We start from the raw sequence: 13,965 nt of genomic DNA, 5'->3' as shown, positions 1-13,965 counted from the left end.
CTGTGGTGTCGCATGTTCCGGTGTAGGATTTGGCAGATTCCCACGGAACCGCCGAAACAATACACCCTTCAGCCAGAAGTCCGCGCAAAAAAATATGGGCAATACGGACAATATTATTGTCAGTTGTTGTATTTTTGGAACATTGGCTCGTAAAGAGGTTTGTTAACTGGACCGTACAACTACACTGTAGAAATAATTAGATTTGTAATTAAGTTGATTGATAGTCTATTCAGAGCTCAGTGACTTTGTTGTATTCATAATGGACTGTCGGTATACCTACTCGTATTTTACTATTCACTTGTATACTTTGCGACATCGAATATTTTAATATTATCTTTAATTTGCATATATTGATAATGTTACTATTAGTATCATTACATGTCGAAGAAAGATTAATGATTGTTTTGAGGCTATGGGCGAGTTGTACTATTAAATATAGCGTAAGCAATCAAGTTTCCACTCTGGCCTTTTAACTATGAATAAACGTTTTAGTAAAACCGACCCTAAGTAATTCTTAAAAAAATGGTATATGGACATTTACTTATCTATTATATTTCATTGAAGTATAAATGTTAACCAGCATTCACTTGAACGAAACAATAGTTGTCTATCGGCCGTCGGTCGTGACGTCACTCAGTGTCGCGCGCCCCCCCTTAATGCATAATAACTGTGTGTTGGCAAGCATGCTTTTGATACGTTTCGTTTCTAACATGCGCCCGATTTGTCTACGCTTACGTACGATAATCATACTAGAAATGTACATACATATATATATATATATTATGTTAAAAGTTTTCATCAAATAACTGCAGACATTTGTGCGAAGCTTTGACTCCGAATAGCTTTGACGATTGCGTAGTAGGATATTAAAGAATTTGAACTCAAACTGTGAATAACTGATAAATTTTTTGTGAAATGCTTTTACCGAACGTTGCTGTTTAAATTTAGCGAATCCTATAAATAATTTATCCTACAAACTCAAATTGACCATATTTGTGTAGTTGTTATTGATATGGTCATATATAAAAGTTAAATAAGCGACGACGAAGCACCAAGGAATAAAAGAGGCGTGATTTTGAAACATGACATGAGAGGCGTTGGTTAGTTCCGTTCAATATGGAGACTCAGTTGCTCCAATCTTTTTAAATATCGTATGGCGTAGACTCTTCGGCGTGCACTGTGTTTTATCAGATTACGTATTTACATAAAATAAGTTGTTAATTGTAAATCTGTACCTATTAAAGTAAAATAACTGCGATGTTTTTAAAAGTAAAAGATATTGCGAGCAATTACAACAAATACTCTTTAAGTTTTAGTCTAGTTTGTGGAGATTTGCTCTTAAGTTGCCTTTAACAAATTTAAACGACGACATTCAGCCAACAGAATATTGAAGGAAATATTTCAAGAAAGCAGGCACACATATATTCATAAAAAATATTAAAACGAAAATTTTAATAGAAGTGACAGTACTGACAGTTATTTATTATACTGTGAAATGGTCGATAAAGATAATACTTAATTTTGTGTATGTCTTTCATCCTGAAAAGTTGCACACTTGTAAAGAACCAAAAAAAAAATAGTCTGTATGAAACACAGTGCGTGCAGTGATCGCTAGTGTGCTGCATGCCATGTAACGTGTCCACGCGGCGGTTTCATCAATACGTAGCTAGGACCATCGTGCGAACACACCTGCCCCTGCCCCCATCGTGTACGGAATCATTCCAAATGGATTGTTACTAATAAACTCGACTAAGTTTGAAAGTACTCTAACATCACGGAATCACTTGTACTTACCGTTTTTTTACCTATATCGGGAACTACGACTATTATAGTCATAAATGAAAAAATACGCCTTGGAAATTATTTTTGGACTACAACATGAGAGTTAGAACTAGTACTTAGTACGAGTATTCATAAAAATATCACTCAGAATACTTAATCTGGCCGAGAACGTAGTTGAAATGTATTTGGCCAAATCACCATTTGTGACAACCCTAGTTCCAACAGCTTCCTGGACACATTTTTGACAAATTGAATGTTGACATTGATAGTATTTCTGGTTTGCTAAAAATGACCTTGACCAAATAAAGTACAATACAAGTACACCACATCCGAATATCAACTTTTGCTTCTGACTCGACTTGAGGCAGATAACCTGAATACCATCAAAATTTTGCTTCCCAAAAATGTGCTCATAAAGGTGATCAGGAATTATCAATTAATGATATAATCATAATTTCAATAATTTGTAAACATTAAGTAGGTATACCAGATTTTAAGCTTTGTATTGTAAATAACACTGGTTATTTAAATTAACTATAATTTAATTGTTTCAAAACCTACATTTACGGTATTTTTCTGTAAGGTTCGAGTCCCGAATAAAAATTGTTAGCTGAATATGGTGTGCCATTCAAAGTTTTCAACCTTTTATTTTTAACGAAGACTTGATTTGATAATCATGAGTATTATGACGTTTAAAAAGAGTAGTGTTTCTGTACCTACTAGTAGTATCCTAAATTGAGAGTGGCACTAGAGTTGATATTTTTGTGTATTTAAAATGGTATTATTCCAATAACTAAATGAGTTCTGTGTTAACAAAACGATATCTTGCGATTTGTCAATCGTAATGTCTTTTCAATTGATCGTCAATATATCAACGAAGATGAGAAAATAAGAGAGACAGATAGTCTATCTAAGATTTTGTCCCCATCCAAGAATCTTATTTACATGTACGGGTTCATGATCTCGAGTTGCAACCAGTAATGGCGATAGACAACAGCCTTGCACCCATTTCGTTTAAAACAATTTCTTCGTAGCCTTCCGAATCTACCTCACCAAAGGGATCCTTCAACGATTTGTTATTAGTCTTTATTATTTTCTCACCTCTCTTATCACTATTTGGTCCTCATACACTAACGAATGATCTTACATTTTCAGTACCAACAAGCGCTCCAAGCCGAAAACCAGCGGCTAAAGGACGAGAACGGAGCCCTAATCCGAGTGATCAGCAAACTGTCCAAGTGAGCGCGGGCTTGCACAGGGAGGCATTTGAACAGTATTTAGCGGCACTATCCTTTGCTCATATCAAGTGGTACCTAGTCTAGCTTCACACCGCATAATATGTTATCCGGAGTATTTACTGTGGCCTGATGTGTTTTAATTTCCTGGCCTGATGTGTTCGAATTGTGAGTTCTACCCGATGATATACCGTTCTACTTGAAACGGTTACTGATATTGGTCACAATGGTCCGATTTATATATGAAATTAATTTGTACTGAAATATTGTGTTACGTCTCATCTTTAAAAAAGCTTAAAAAAAACGGTTGGTTGCTTTTTGTAGTCTCTCAGATTTTTCTTTTTCAAGTAGTTGAAGGAATATAAAAAATATTTTATCATCAGTCTAGTTCATCATCATAGCCTACAAAATAGCTGAAAACAAAAGGACGTCCACCTCAAAATACATCATTTGTTTGAGGTTCGGTACCCTGGTTTAATTAGTATCACCATGACATTTTACTCTCGTCAGAATCAGAGGTCCCCTTTGGCTCCTTTACATGCCCGCCTGATTCGCTGATATGGACATAAGAAATGTGACGTTTTCAAATTGTTTTTCGGAAAGATAAATAGTTACAGCTATTAAGTGATACAAAATTAAATATGGCGTGTTCTAAAAATTCAGATGGTCGTTTGTTATTTGGTGGTATTAAACTATGAATAGGGTATTTGACTACTAGTCAAATCAGTTTCTTTTTTCGAACTGTCAAACCGATTTTGCTACTATGGAATTTATATAAAACACTAGCATGTGACATTACAATCAAATTACCTACTCTTTATTTTTTCTTTTGACGACCGGTCTGGCCTAGTGGGTAGTGACCCTGCCTGTGAAGCCGCGGTCCTGGGTTCGAATCCCAGTAAGGGTATTTATTTGTGCGATGAACACAGATATTTGTTCCTGGGTCATGGTTGTTTTCTATGTATTTAAGTATTTGTATATTATATATATCGTTGTCTGAGTACCCACAACACAAGCTTTCTTGAGCTTACCGTGGGGCTTAGTCAATTTGTGTAATAATGTAATAATCTGTAATAATGTCCTATAATATTTATTTATTATTTATTATAGTTTTATAAGGGTTTTAAAACATATATTGTGTCTAAAAATAACTGCTGTCTACGTTTCTTTATTAATATTCTGATACTTTATTTCATGCATAGTGTAAAACTATTTATTTTAAATACAGTCAAATACCTTATTGAGATCGACATAATATTTTATTTTTCGCGAACTATCCAATCTATCTATGTAAATATCTTACCAAGTTTTCTTTATTATTGCTTTTATAACATCATCGTAATTTTTCAAACATTGTGGTACCGAAAATAAAGCATAATTTGCTTGTTAAAAAGTGCTGATTTTGAGTCCATATGATATTAATGATGACAACCCGAAAGGCAAAGAGAGAGCGACGTATTACTGACAATAATATGTATGGATTCAGGCAGGCTAAGTCACAGACAAGACATCCTCTATACTGAGCATAGTAACGCTACCCGAGGGGGTAGCGTGCCAGAAATATACGGTAGTTTTACTCCATCTTCGAGTCAAAGTGTCTTAGTGCGACGTCCGTGTCTTTGAACGGACCAATCACGGCACGGGACTCGCTCACCTCGTCCCCCGCACCCCAGTATTTTTGGCAGCATCGGTTTCATGAAATAATTGCTCTAAACTCCGTCTAGAGGATTCCTAGTCTATGGGCTAAGTATACGACGGCCATTGCGATCTTTAAAGAGGGAAAAACTTAGCTCATTAGGGTGTTACTGAGCTTATCAATGCCGAATCGACTCAAACAATGAGCATACGAAGCAAAATTGTTGGCAGTTAGGTACATCCCATTTCAAGGAAATATTTTTCTGTTCGGCTCATTTCGGTTTTAAAAAATATGGTGACACTCTTAGAACTCTGCGCAATGTTTATTTCGCATACATCAGTGAATGTGGGGCGAGCATTGGCCGAGGTATGTCCGTATTGTACGTGCCGCGGTGTGAAGTTAAATTCCGTTTGTATTTCTGTTTGTTAAGCCTAGTTGTATACAGCCGGCCGAATATTTCGACCGGCTCTTGCCACCATATTTGTAACCTGATGAATTTGTTTAATTATAATGCTTCAAGCGACGGCCGAGCATCAAATTATTAATGATTATGAATTAGTTTTTTATTCAAAAATGCATTATAAAAGTTAAATTATTAAATGCATTAAATTAATTGTTAATTTATTAAATGCAATATATTGAAATCAAAGTACATGAAAACGATCGTCGATTTACATTATTTGTTAATGAAATATCATCAGATAATTACTCAAATCAACTTAAAAAATATTTAATTCGTCATTATCATGGAGTTATTTTTGTAAGGCAAAATGTATTTATGTTGGATGTGGTATCAATTAGGATCAGTGTCTGTAGATTGTAATTAAGATTTTCATTAACTAAAAAGAAAACATATGTGCCTCAATTGATTCTTCCTTTGACTTTATAAAGTATTATAATAATATATTTATTGTCAGACGTACTTAGGGACGACAGGTCGTTGCGGGGTCGCGTGCCCCAATTTTTGTACACCGAAAGAAAAAATGGAACAGTAATCTTATAATGAAACCTCGATATGTAGTAAGTAGGAGTCAAGCAAGCGGGGTGTAGTGCGTGTAGTCTCGCTCCACTATAATTTTATGCTACAACTAAAGCTTAGAAAATGTGACTTGCGTTCGCCGTTATAATCTACGAATAGTGTAATTTTAAAGTATCTATTGCGTGACAGTTCATATCATGTTTCACTATATTCGTTGAATTATATAAGCGATCTTTGGGTGACAGTCATAATGTACAAGAGTATTATCATCATCTCTTCCTTATATTATGAGAGTAGACTTATCAACATAATGCCATTAATATTACTGTCTGTGCAGTCACCTCCATTTGAGCGGGCGAGACTGTTATATGTGACTTTTGTAATATTAAAGAACTTGACATGAACTTATACAAACTTTTTATACATGTTAGAACTATGGTTCATTGAGTTCCTCCGCTTAGATGTAAGTGGCGGTGACGTCGCCTTACAAATCATTTGCTTCGCAAAGGTTCCAAGACCGGTCCCGTTGTGAAGTGTTGCATGAATGGTATACGCCGTCCCTATAGAGTCCGCAGTGTTGACCCCGATGTATTCCTAGATGATAATATAAGACGTGTAAAGTAGAATAGTTTTATGTTACTATAAATCGCGCTGCCGCGCCTAATAATTTCGTGTAGTTATATATATCTCGAATTACTAATATCTATTTATATACGCATAGTGTTTATAAGCAATAGTTGAAAATTGGAAATGTGATATGTTGATTTTGTACGCATCGATAAGCATGTTATATGAATTTACTTGTTTCCTCTTGTGTATTTTTAATGTGAGCATCGGACTTTGAACGTTACGGGGCATTTCGAAGGACTCCTGGTATTATATGGAGTTACATTACTATTATGACCAGAACAATACTTAAATATGATGAACGCGTACGTTAAAATCCTGCCCCCAAGTATATACCGATAAACTATGCAAATACTATCTTAAAGTTACTTTTTGCGACGCGGGACTTTACATTAATTGTGACAATAATATTAGGAACCCCGACCCCTATGGGTATTTGTATAGTTTTGGCTGAGCGTCGGCGAGGTAGAATGTAGTGTGGACGATTTAACATTGTGTGTATCATGTCGTAAGCGCAAACTACGTGCATGCGTTTACTACATTTAATTGTTTAAACGTTATTCCTCGATGTCAATTCAATTTATTATCGGCATGATCGTATACATAGTATTATGACAGGCCTTATTTCAAAGCAATTAGGTGTAGTTTTGAATGACGTAACCCTGATTATGGAAAGGGCTCGGTGAGTGGATGAAGTGAGCGTACTCAGCTTAGCCAGACTAGTCGCGCGGCGCGGCCCCGCCCGCCGCGGTTGATTGCTACCCGACATCCTAAACATAAGGGGAGCATGCTTTCTGATAACTATTTACCTTTCTCGCTCTGACGTGTAATTCCCCTCTTTAATTAGGGGACTTACTAAAATGATAAGATTTTAATGATATTTATTTCTGATACTATTCATTAGAAATAATATGAATTATATTTGTTTAACTAATGCCGCTCGTGCGTATGTCTTAAAGCAAAGAATGTAATAAATAAAAATTATATTAGTTTAATGTTATTTAAAATGTTTACAATGCCGTCAACTTGGTCTATTGTATTGTATAAATTCGTAGCATTTTTTAACTTAGCGATTCTGGTTTTTGTTCATTAAAGTTTTTTATTTATTTCCAGAGATAAGAGTTAATGAAATAAATATCTTGATTAATTTATTTTTTGTTTTGTTTGTTTTTGTTCGCTTATTTCTTTATTCTTCCTAATTAGAATGTATTGTTGCCTTTGAATAATAGGCTGAATATTTGAATTATTTTGAACAACTACAAAGTACGAGTAAGTGGACTTATTATCACAATTGTCCTTCAAAATTGCGCTCAGTCAGTTCCTATACAAATAATGGCTAATAATTACGGTTTAGCAAAGTTTGATTAGGCGGCGAGTGATTAAGTAGTAAGCTCTTAGAACGATACTAAAAAATCGTGCCTTTACAAGACATCTGCGCCAGGCCACAATAATTTCTTCATGTAAAGGTGTAGTACCACGATTCCGACTATCGGGTCGTCCGGCCTGGGAACGAAATCATAAAATACCCGATAGTCGGGTTTTCGGCACTGAAAGTGTTAAATCAGGGTTCTGAGGTGGCCCTGCTGCATCACAGAATCACACTCAATGGTAACAAATATTACACGACATTGGACTTAAAGCCATCTTTAGAACCACATAGCGATAGATCGCTAATGTGGTCCCACACTGGCTGTTATATAAATAACGCAGTGTGACAGGGACAACATAATAAACTGGAGGCAAGAGGACGCAAGGCAAAAATGTTTTCTTAGCAAATCAATCTCGCACGCACACACTCATTTATCGAGTTTGAGCCATTCACCTCTCGCATTAGGCCAGTGGTTCCTAACCTTGTCAGTCCGGTCACCCCTATGACTAACTAGGGAACCTGATTTTACCCCTCCTCCCAATGGTAATAAAAAATAAAACGTGTACGTTTGTTGTATTGTTATATTAGGTTAGCTTATTTACCCCCGTAAAATACCAGTTTTACCCCCACGGGGGTAATTACCTCCAGGTTAGGAACCACTGCATTAGGCCCACCATGATGTCAAACATAGGTATACTTATGAGATGTATATCAAACTAGCATCTGTCATAGTTACTTTCCCATTTATAATATCGTCATAATATCTAATAATTAAGACAGTTTACCTATACCTATACAATGTTTTACATACATATTAATATTATACTATTTATACGTATTCAAGTTATATGAACGTATTTTGAAGAATGGTGTTCATATGTACCAATAATATTTACTACTCTACTTCAGATAAACTTCGTACATACTTAACATACTTCTCATTTAACTTGTACCTACACTGAACGAAGTAGAAATTATATGTCATATCAAGTTAATATGAAAATAGTTAGTCGTTGAAACATGTTATATTCTAAGGGCAGGTTGTACTAACCGTCGGTTACAGTATACCTAAACGTTCGCTAAGTTTTAAACTATACAAATTTCGACATTTTCTTCATATATTTTTAACCTGTGGTGCAATCAGTCATAAATTTACAGTCTAGGGCACAGACAAGACATCCTCTAGACAGCATAGTAGCGCTACCCCCTCTGCCACAAATATACGGTAGTTTTACTCCATCTTCGAGTCAAAGTGTCTTTGTGTGACGTCCGTGTCTTTGAACTGACCAATCACGGCACGGGACTCGTTCACCTCGTCCCCCGCACCCCAGTATTTTTGGCAGCATCGGTTTCATGAAATAATTGCTCTAAACTCCGTCTAGAGGATTCCTAGTCTATGGTCTAGGGTCAGGTGGGGTAAATATAAGACACGGGTAAAAATAAAACAATGTTATTAACACTCAAAACCTTATTGTATTTCATTCATATTCTATTTATAGCCGGTCAAACAAGCCTGTCAGTAGATACAGGCGCGAAATTCAAATTTTCTATAGGACGATAACCGTTCGCGCCTACATTTTTTAAAATTTGCCGCGCTTTTCCACTGACGGAAATTGCTTGACAGAGTATAAAAAGAAGTCTACACACAAGGCTTTTTTTCTAAGATCGAGATAGATCCAAGAGTTTTAAAAGTAACCCAGGAGAGAGGAAGAGAGCACAGGAGAGACCAGGAGGAGGTCCGCTCGTTCATCTATTTGCGTCTCTATTGTTATTGCAAATTCAAGTGCTAGAATATAGTTAGTAGTAGGTAAACCAGTTTACATTTTCAAAATGTTTTATCTCCCCCGTTTATGATGTTTTTTGGACTGTACCTACACAGGTGCCTTGCGACAGCGAATTTTTGATGACTGCTTTTCCGGCTGCTCTTATACTTTTTGGAACTGTTCTTCCATGTTTTTATACTTTTTATAACTGTTTAGCTTTGTCATAAGAGCTCTCCTTTTTGTCGTAGCTCTATCCTACACGCTTGTTAACCTTTTGGACGCCAATGACCGATATATGCGCACCGTAGGTTCAACGCCAAAGACCGATTAATCGGTCACAGACCGCAGAGCAACATCGACCTACGTGCATATACATAAAGTTCAACTTCAGTTTTGACACTACAATGATGTGGCGTCTGAGTGACAGCTTTTGTGTTTGACACGGCGTGGAAAAGGTTAAATGAAGGACAATGATGGGTACCGTTTTGTTCCCAATCGATGTGCAGCGAAATTTCTTACCTACGTCAGTTCTCGCTTTGAAGGCTTGGAAAAGCTTTTAACTATTACATATGTCCCCTGTCTTACGGCCTGGCCACGACATTGCGCGACTGGCTTCGACTAAGGCGGAAACCATAGGTGGAAACGAATAGTCCGATCGCTTGTCGACTTAGCCGAAGCTAGTCGCGCAATGTCGTGGCCAGGCCGTTAGCCTTAATGGCTTGAACCAAGCAACAAACATTACTTTTATATGTATCAGGATGACAGATGCTACCTACGTAATAAAGTCACACTACCGTCTACCTTCTATCCAAAGAGTATAATTTATTATAGGTAGTAGGTATGAGAGTATTATTATTAGTATCGATTGTCTTTTTGTATCAACGATTGCCATTTTGGCTAAGCTCCCAGATATTATCGCTGACTATACTCCACTGTGAATATGATAATAATGTATATATATTTGATAGGATTAGGTTATGTTTGTAGGTAGATGACAATTATAAACATTTACATACATTACGTTAAAGCTATCGTTGTCTTCTTAATATCTTGTCAATTTTATACAATAAACTAATTGGGATTAATGTTAGTCTTTTATTAACATTATTCATTCAACTCTTCTGTGTATTATATTTATAAGGATCCTGATCAAAGTTTTAGTAATCTTTTTGGGCTTTTAAATTGCATTTTTTCGACAATGATTTTTGGCTCTATATTAAGCACAACCTAGACCTGATTTTAGACTACTACACACAATATGAAACGTGATGGAGATTTGGGTAGGTAATAGGTACCTAATTGTTAAGTGAGTGACATTATATGATATGATCTATAGTGTGTCAAAGGTCTGTTTGATTTCAAACATAGACAGAGAGAATCATACTATCTTTGTTTAACACTAGTACTAGCACCCAAAAGAAAAGGATGAGTATAGTTTTTTTTTATTCCTATTTACTGACAAGATTTGGTTGACCCAGTATATATACCTATATCAGTGTTTTTCAAACTTTTTCATGACGCGACCCCCTTAGTACGAACAAAATGTTTCGCTACTGTATTGTTTTAAGGCCAGCAGAGGCTTCCCCCGCGACCCCCTGTTTGAAAAACACTGATCTATACTATGATATCAGCTGTATTTTTTTTCTATTTTGTTACCTCTAAGAAAATCTAGTGCATACTGTACCTGTATGCACTGTAACGAGTGGTGTCGATATCTCAATAGTTGGTGGAAATGACCCAAAATAACATAATAAAAAAAAACTTTCACATTGAAGACATTATATTCAACAAATCCATCTATGAATTATTTCGATTTATTCTATAAAAAAATAACAATATTTAGGCTTTTTTTACAATTTATTCCTAATGAACACTTATTGGAACAATTGAACAAAATGTATTTTATTGACAAGTTCTGACAGTGCAGGCAAGCATTATTATTATGCCTATTAATGTACAATAGCAACTCGGGACTGCCAATTAATATTAGTGGCACTTACTATTTTCAGAAACATAATGGTATTTTAAATAAGTTCATATTACGAAACTTTTCTTTCTTCTTGGTCTGTGTAAGAACCAAAAAATAAGCTCATAGTTGTTGCTGCAATAAGTATTAGATTTTTTACATTATAGTTGTCTAGGTACTTATAATAATATAATTTCGCAATTCACTGACATACACAATCATTTGATTTTAGACTACGATATAGAGGACTTACAGATATTTTACAAAAGTATACAGATTATTACAAAAAAAAACTACTTGTTCAATTATCAGTAGAATTCATTTTGTATTTAAAAGATTGACGTTTCCCCGCAGCGAAAAGAAGACACATACAATTTAAAAATAATGTTAGTCAAATAGATATACATACATGCTTAAATCTTAAATGATTCACTATTAAAACAATTTTATACTTAGTCCATCTCTTACAGCGATTACAAAAAATGAAAGTACCTACTGTTCCTCAAAGTGGCCGTCAGGCAATTAAAGAATGCTATACTTTTTAACATGACCTACTCTATTAGAACTCAAATAAGGTAAGTACCTAATAAAGTAAACTAATTAAAAACTGCTTACACAGCACTTAAATCATTACATTCATTACTGATGACATGACGATGTCAGGTGGAAACACCCTTTCTAAATGGGTATTTTTAAATAGAACAACAATAACACGAATGACACGATATACATAATTGATTGAACACGACGCGTAATAGGCTAGGTGCAATAATAGATGCTGTAAAAAAGTTATAACATTTCAATATAATTTTCACTAACTAGGATACTAATTTCCTGTGATTTTATATTATTATTGTTTGTTCGTTCGTACGCGGTTATTTTAGGGTTTCAACATGTCGAGGTATGACCAGCAAAAACAATTTACACGTAATTTGCTTAGAACATGTGTCTTCCATTTCTGGTCTCGCTCCTAGAGGATATATTTACCTAATGAGAAAACCAATTTATAAGGAACATATAACTAGGCCTAAGGCATGTACGTCGTTAAAAAAAGAAGAGATAGCAATATTATTTTGGCATCAAAATGATCAATAGGTATCTATGAATCACCTAGAAAATTGTATATACCACGTGTCCCAAAATTTAACGATAAGCTGGCACCAGAAGATGGACCTGCTCATGAATACTCGAGGAGAAAATAGAAAAATAAAATATCTCTATTTATTATGGAATTAACAAAAAAAAAATCGACACCCCTAGTGGTTAGTGGCTAGTGGTCCCCTAGTGGTGGGTAGTTTTTAACGACCATGTCTACACATTTATTTTTTTTTCTTTTTTTTTCCTCGAGTTGTCATGAGCAGGTCCATATTTGTTGAATTTTGGGACACATTGTATAACAAAATAAATAACTATATCCTCCTACAATATCTACGGACGATTCGACGGGTCTGGATTTAGAAGAATATAAAAATTCAGTTCAGATTCTAACTAGTTTTCTAATAGGTATATACTTACCTTAGCGCATTGTAATATGCCTACTGGAATAAACTATCTTTTATCTTTATCTTACGAGACCAAATAAATAATGTCAGTGAACGGACGGTATTTTCTCTCGTGTTTCGGGTACTTATTCCCAACTTCATCGTAAGTATAAGCAAGCGTATCGGGAAATCCCCGAATACTCAGTCATTTAGTTGTCATTGGCTATAATGTAACTAATAAAGTACCTATATACCTAAACAAACTGAAAGATTCTGAATATAACTATTTTTTTGTCGAATCACCGTCAAATAGGTGCATTACCAGATTACCACTTACATACTAAATAATAAATGTTACATTGTTAATACTTTCGGATCACATAAAACTATCGATACAAAAACGTGAGCTGAAAGTATGTTGTAAAAATCATAAAAGACGATAAAAATAAGATTGGAAATTAAACTAAAAGAAAAACAAAAAACAAATCTGAGTCCCTACAACGAAAAAAAGGTAATTTGAAATTTCATCCCCTATCTACCTTTCTATCGCTCGAATATGCAAGAAGGTAGAGATGTTTCTCGATGTTGGCGGTAGGCCCTCACACTACAGAGACATGTACCTAGTATTAGAAGAAAACATCTTGCTACAGGGATTTATATTTCTTACATTACAATAACTTTATACTAGAAAGGCTTACATTAAATAGATAAGTAGGTACTTATTTCGGCTATTTAATCAATAGGAAATGAATGCATATTTAGATATCTGTTACCTATCTAATGTTTTAGTAAGCATGCATTTTCTGTCACTGATTCGATAATATATCTCCATTTTAGTAAGCACTCTTAACATAATGAATTAAAATGCAATTTACGATATAAATTTTAAACTAATTAATAACATAATTCATACAGTTCCAACACTTTTACATCTTTGGTTCGTACCTAGTAAGGGTTGGTGATCACTTTCCGCCTTCGCTCACGCATTAAATTAACATTAAGCTATTTACACACCCGACTGCTGCGTTTGTATAATACAAAACTACTTATTATATAAGTTTATAAACCATGGGAACATAAGTTAGCTACAAGATTATTATAGGTAGGTAATCTTTTAATATAGGTTT

The 13,965-nt window shown here is 35.0% G+C and overlaps 1 protein-coding gene and 1 long non-coding RNA gene across 7 annotated transcripts in view; both read left to right on the top strand.

Moving 5' to 3' along the window:
- Positions 1-3,129, top strand: part of LOC134660887 (protein phosphatase 1 regulatory subunit 12A) — a 129,857-nt gene extending 126,728 nt beyond the window's left edge. For 5 of the 6 annotated variants that reach the window (XM_063516741.1, XM_063516740.1, XM_063516739.1 and 2 more), the window contains one exon: positions 2,938-3,070. Coding sequence is in view for 1 of the 6 variants with exons in the window: in XM_063516737.1 (XP_063372807.1) it covers positions 2,938-3,024 (87 nt within the window). In the remaining 5 variants the exon portion in view is untranslated. Of the gene's footprint in view, positions 1-2,937 lie in introns of all 6 variants that reach the window. The other variant, XM_063516737.1, reaches the window with a different exon arrangement.
- The window catches only part of LOC134660964 (uncharacterized), a 383,074-nt gene that overhangs the window by 224,388 nt on the left and 144,721 nt on the right, over positions 1-13,965 (top strand). The window lies entirely within an intron of this gene.

Source organism: Cydia amplana, chromosome Z, assembly GCF_948474715.1.
Source record: "Cydia amplana chromosome Z, ilCydAmpl1.1, whole genome shotgun sequence".
Lineage (NCBI taxonomy): Eukaryota > Metazoa > Arthropoda > Insecta > Lepidoptera > Tortricidae > Cydia > Cydia amplana.
Note: the sequence above shows the minus strand (reverse complement) of the source record. Positions and strands in the feature narration are given on the sequence as shown.